Source organism: Euphorbia lathyris, chromosome 7 (genome assembly GCF_963576675.1).
Source record: "Euphorbia lathyris chromosome 7, ddEupLath1.1, whole genome shotgun sequence".
Classification (NCBI taxonomy): domain Eukaryota; kingdom Viridiplantae; phylum Streptophyta; class Magnoliopsida; order Malpighiales; family Euphorbiaceae; genus Euphorbia; species Euphorbia lathyris.
The window spans coordinates 61,595,741-61,601,380 of record NC_088916.1 but is presented as its reverse complement, the minus strand read 5'-3'; the positions used below and the strand labels follow the sequence as shown (position 1 = coordinate 61,601,380).

At 35.2% G+C, this 5,640-nt stretch overlaps 1 protein-coding gene across 1 annotated transcript; it reads left to right on the top strand.

Annotated features, from left to right (window-relative positions):
* Positions 1-255: 255 nt before the first annotated feature.
* LOC136235963 (transcription factor E2FC) lies at positions 256-5,435 on the top strand. Its single transcript, XM_066026090.1, has 13 exons — positions 256-618; positions 1,669-1,852; positions 1,960-2,013; positions 2,180-2,262; positions 2,459-2,547; positions 2,625-2,679; positions 3,296-3,348; positions 3,436-3,486; positions 3,571-3,619; positions 3,718-3,783; positions 3,865-3,935; positions 4,539-4,749; positions 5,195-5,435. The coding sequence occupies exons 1-13, from the start codon at positions 337-339 to the stop codon at positions 5,255-5,257; spliced, it is 1,311 nt and encodes a 436-aa protein (XP_065882162.1). The 5' UTR covers positions 256-336; the 3' UTR covers positions 5,258-5,435.
* The last annotated feature ends 205 nt before the right edge of the window (positions 5,436-5,640 follow it).

Sequence of the window (5,640 nt, the reverse complement as noted above, 5' to 3'; positions counted from 1 at the left end):
CTTTTTAAACTTCTAATTTATAAATTTTAATTATTAAAATATATTAAAAAATAATAATATATTTAATTTGATATAATTTAAATTACTTGTAAATAAATTTTCAAAACTGAATTTCTATCCCATCCCACGCAATGTGAACTGTGAATGAAATTTTATAGAAACAATTTTTAATAAAATAAAAAATAAAATAAAAAAGGTTGTTAGATTATTGGCAGGCAAAAGGCGGGCCGTGTATATATTTCGAATTCGGACACAGCACACCGCCTTCCCAGTTTAATCTTCTTCTCTCTCTCCCCTTTCCCTCCAAACCAAACTCTTCCTTCTTCATCTGATCTCATGGGCAGTGAAGACCTAAGCCCTACATCTCACTCTTCCTTTTTTCATTCCTCTCCTCACTTCCTTACCGATCACTCTTCTCCCTCTCCTTCTTCTTCTTCTTCTTCCGCACTTCCCAATCCTATCTTCCTCTCCTCTTCTCCAACATCTAATCATCCTCTCTTTACTTCTAATAACAATGGCCTAAATATCAACAATCAATCCTTTCACTACACTCTTTCCCCTTTCCAATTACATCCTCCTGCTCAGCCTCACCCCCATTCTTCCTTCTCTATGGCACCTGTGAGTTTTTCCTTTTTTTTTGTTTGTTTTATGTCCATGGATTTACATCATGCTGATTTTATTTTTATTTCGTGTTATGTACTTATAATTTATCATGATTCGTCTGTGGTCTCATATAGATTGAGCTCGATTTCAGTAATTCTGAGTGATTTGTGAGTTATCTATCTCTTTAGCTAGGTTTGTGGTTTTCTCTGGATCTTTTGGGGAGGATATTAGTGCAATTGATGAAAAAATGAAGTGGACATTGTTGAAAGAATAGCAATTCAGGAATCTGCTGCAATATGCTTACGTTGCTTGGTTTCCCAATCCTAGTAATTTCATGATGCAATTAGAAATCTATTTGAAATTGTGACCTTTAACATAGATCCATCATCATTAATCACGTTATTGCTTTCCCCTCCATTTTCTGTGAATGAACTTTTCAATCACATTGTTGTATCAGTTCATCAAATTCGCTTGAAATGTGTTTCATTTATTAAAGATTACCTGCAAGGCTGCAAGTGCTCGATCTCTTAAAATGGTCATGTTTTTTACAAGGAAGAATCCATATAACTAACCTCAATTAGTTCGGATGAACTCAAATTGGCTAAGGGCCCGTTTGGTTCACCTGTTAGTATAGTAGGTTATATTGGGATTAAGGGTTGGTTATTATTGCTGTTATGAGTTTCATGAAAATGCGCTACTGGTTTAAAGTTTTTCTCTTATCTTTGGATCTCGAAACGTGTTTGTTTCGCTTGTGGATCTGTGTATATATTAAGATTAGCTATCCTTGGGACTCCATAAGTGAACTCAAAACCTAAAATGAGAAAACTTTTGTGTCATTTGTATTTTTCCTAAAGATGTTAGAAACCTATCCATGCTGATAGAGGATGGAAGCCATGAAAGTTTAAAGGTAGCCTTGCATGAATATGCAATGTTTGGATGTGGCACTGAAGTTTTAAGAAGTTGACTTTTCAATTTGTTGGCTCTTATGCTTATTCATTGCATGACACCCATGTCTTCTGGAAATTCATTGGATATTTGTATGAAATAATGTGATAATCGTTGCAGTTGAAACGAAATTATGGAAAAGTCAGTAGTGAGGCTCAGCTGAGCGGACAAGCAACCATTGGAAAGCATAGCAACATAGTTGTGGATCATATACTTGATCCTCAGTCCACTCCTGCAGGCAGGCCTAACAAAAGATCAAAGGTTACAAAAAATGCCAAATCAGGGGATAAAAAATTGAATGCTGGTAATGTTCGTTCAAATCAATGGCTAATTCGGTAATTGTTACATGTCTTAAACTCAGCTGCCTCAGTTCATCTACTGAGTATTTTGCTTAATCTTTTTCACTTGCAGAATCTCTTGATGGTCTGAGTCCAGCCACAGGTTGTCGATATGACAGTTCTCTGGGTATGTGTAGATCAAATAGCTTCTTTTAGGCTACCTTGTCATTCTTTCTCACTTAAGTACATTAGCTGACACATTTTAAGTTCATTGGTATCATTTTTATTGGGTGACCTCAACTCTTACTGAATAATACATTTGTAAACAAAGTGTTGATTCTGTTATTTGGCAGGATTGTTGACCAAGAAATTTGTTAAGTTGGTTCAGGATGAGGATGGTACCCTTGATCTGAACAAAAGTGCAGATATGTTGCAGGTATAGACAATTGCACGTGCTGCTAATTAATAAAATTGAATCACATCCACATTGGTAATGGAAGGTGGATCTGTCTGTTCTCAGTACAGTTATTTGTGACCTTTTATCTTCATTCAACAATCTCTAGCACCAAATTGTATTCTTCTGTATCTCAGCAGTACTGACATTTTCGTGGACATATCATATTAATTGACAGGTCCAAAAGCGGAGGATGTATGATATCACAAATGTTTTGGAAGGAATAGATTTGATAGAGAAAACTTCAAAAAACCACATACGCTGGAAGTAAGAATATTGCATTTTTATCTAGTATTTATCTGTTTTGAAATAAAGGGTGATTAAAGTAGTGCACCTTATGGCAGGGGCTATGATGGTTGTGGGTCAAAGGAGTTAGATGGTCAAGCTACCGAACTGAAGGTATTCGTGAAGTCATTTTATTCTCTTTCAGAAACCTTATATTATTCAAGACTCTGTTCCATGATGTCATATTGGACCTTTTCTTGAGTATTGGCTTTTCCTCCCACTTTGTTAATCCTTGAGCATGTAAGAAATGTTAACTAGAATCAACATTTAAATTCATATCTTGAATTGAATGTTAAACTTAGTTTTTGCATTCTGAAAATTTTACTTTGGACAACATGGATATTGATTTAGAGATATGTATGAAGGCTTAGTCTCTTGTATATCATTGTTGAGATCTATGATTGAACTGGTCATGAACTAAACTTCCAATCATCTATTTATTTTTTGAAGAAACCTATTTTTGTTTTGGTGACAATGAAGCCATTATTTGGAAAATATGGGTTTTTTTTTTAATTATTTTTTCATTTTTATTTTGATTGAATGAAAGATATGGTATTTTATTGGACATATGAGACAAGTTCTATCAAACATTAAGTGAAGATTAAGTTTTTGAAATTGATTGCAAGTGGTACTACTCTATGGTAAATGAGGATGAATATGTGCATTCCATTATTTTCAAAGATAACATCATACAACTGCACAAAGTACTCATTAAAAGGTTCCATTGCAGGATGAAGTTCAAAGGTTACACGCTGAAGAGTGCAGAATTGAGGAATATATAAGGTCTGACTACTTGGTTTAGTAGGTTTACAGGATCTACATATTAAACTTTGTAGTTGGCTGAACTATTTTCTTGTTCATTCTCTCAAGGGAAAAGGAAAATCGTTTGAGGGCCTTCATGGAAGATAAAAATAACCAACAGTATGAAAAGTTCCACCCCCTTGTGTTATTCTTTTATCTATTTTCTTTTCCCGTTTCTTGATTGTTTGAATTTGGAAATATTAGATCTCTCTTTTTGACAGAGCAAGACATCACAACCCTTTCTTGCTTCCAGGTCTGCAGATCTCAGGAAGATTTTTTTTAAATTTTTTTTTATATGTATCTTACAACCCCAAGCACACTCACTGTGTTTCTATGTTACCATTACTGCAGAAGGAAACTCTCATTGCAGTACAACTTCCTCGAGGTAGTAGTGTTCAAGTTCCTGATCCTGATGAAGTAAGAATTCTGAATGCATGGAGTTTTTAAATCTGTTCTGATTTTTTGGCATCTGAATTAGCACCCTATGAAAATTTGCAGGATGACGGTTCGCCTCAGTATAAACTGATTATTAGAAGCAGCATTGGACCGATGGAGTTATACCTCTTAAGGTATTTTGCTATATTTGAATAATGCTTGTTCAGCCACTTCTCTGGCTGTCTCTCTCCTCTATCTGAGATATGCCATATATTTCCCATACCTTTTTTGCCTGCTTGTAACCTATATATAAGAAGCGCTTAATACATTAGGGCCTCTGTACTTGGTCCAAAAAACTGATTGGCACCTTGAACATAAGAGATGTCTCGTTAGCCTCATGAACTTACTAAAAGTGACATATTGACCTCCTCAACTTGATTAAAATGACCTACTTGAACCCTAAACTTGCTTAAAGTGACTTACTGGCTCATAGAACTTGCTTAAAGTGATGTGTTCTTCAACTTGTCCAAAACGTCTCTTACTCTGTCATGTAGCATTAGGGGGTTAATAATGTAACTTTAAGCAAGTTCAGAGAGATAACGAGACATCCTTCAAGTTCAGGGGCCAATCGGTATTCTGAGCCAAGTTGAGGAGCTCCTGATGTATTCAGTCTTTAAGAAGTGTGATAGTTTCTGCTGGATCTTTGCTTATCGTCTTGGAAATTTCATATAGAAAAATTGTTGCCAGGTGGTGCTATATTGATGTTATATGGCAAACTGAATTTGTGTTGTTTGTAGCGATTATAATAAAAAACATGAGGATCTAGCAGTCAAAGAAGTAAGACAACATAATTCATCTGCTACCAAGTGTGGTCGGGACAGAACAGTAACTGTGGGGCTATGTTTAGAGCAACAGCAACAGCAAAATCAAAAGAATGTTAATGAAGTATTCAGCTCAATATATCCAGAATCATCTGGAATGCAGAAAATAATTCCTTCAGACTGTGACGTAAGTGTGGTTTATCTTTCTTTTCCTTGTCCTCTTTGTTATGTGTGTCCACCACCAACACATTTATGAACATGTTTCTGATGCTTGCTCAGTCATAGGCTGTATGTACAAAAACCCTTTCAACTTCACACCTACTTAGACAATAGATCTTATTTACAATAATCTCTATTTATCCTTACTTCCTTTACAATAGTGTGAGCTCTTACAAGAGTTATGGAAGTGGCTAACGAGTATTAGCTTAGGTTCAGCTATACTCTCGGAAGTAGACCTTGACGAAATGCTTATAAGAAAGAAATGCCCTAGATATTTGGAAAGTCTCGGGTGACAACACTCATCTCGAGTTAACAAGTTGAAGAAACTATTTTTCTGATAGAAAATACTTCTGTAGTTGTGGGCGTTGAGATATTGGAGTTGAATTTTGATCGTAGTTGTTAATATGTTGCAGATTGGTGATGATTATTGGTTTCAATCAAATCCTGAAGCCAGCATTTCGGAGCTGTGGGGTTAAGTATAAACAGTTAATTAACGAACAGTTTATGAAATAGATGATTCAAATTAAGGCCTAATTTATCCTCTACTGTTAATATAGTAGAGGAAAATCATGTAGTTGGGTTGTTTACCATAGTTTCCAAGTGTAAATCTTGTCCTTTATTTAGGACTATATTAAATTTTCTATCTTTTCATAATTAATGTATCTTAGCCAATAATAAAAGTTGTAGTGAATCACTGTTCTCACATCTGTGAAATTCTTCTGTTGCAGTATTGTATATGCTTCGTATTGATTGGATATAGTGGAAGTGTCTTGTCTCATCCGTGCCTGAGTCTGTCTTTTTCCTTTTATAAATGTGACTATTGAACTGTTAGAACTTCTCTAGTATTCGACCATCTAGC

Bases quoted from the DNA above. Each gene is read 5' to 3' on its own strand.
- LOC136235963 (XM_066026090.1), top strand. From the start codon at position 337: ATGGGCAGTGAAGACCTAAGCCCTACATCTCACTCTTCCTTTTTTCAT. The intron at 2,680-3,295 runs GTATTCGTGAAG...GTTCCATTGCAG, and splicing joins GTCAAGCTACCGAACTGAAG to GATGAAGTTCAAAGGTTACA. The intron at 3,784-3,864 runs GTAAGAATTCTG...GAAAATTTGCAG, and splicing joins AAGTTCCTGATCCTGATGAA to GATGACGGTTCGCCTCAGTA.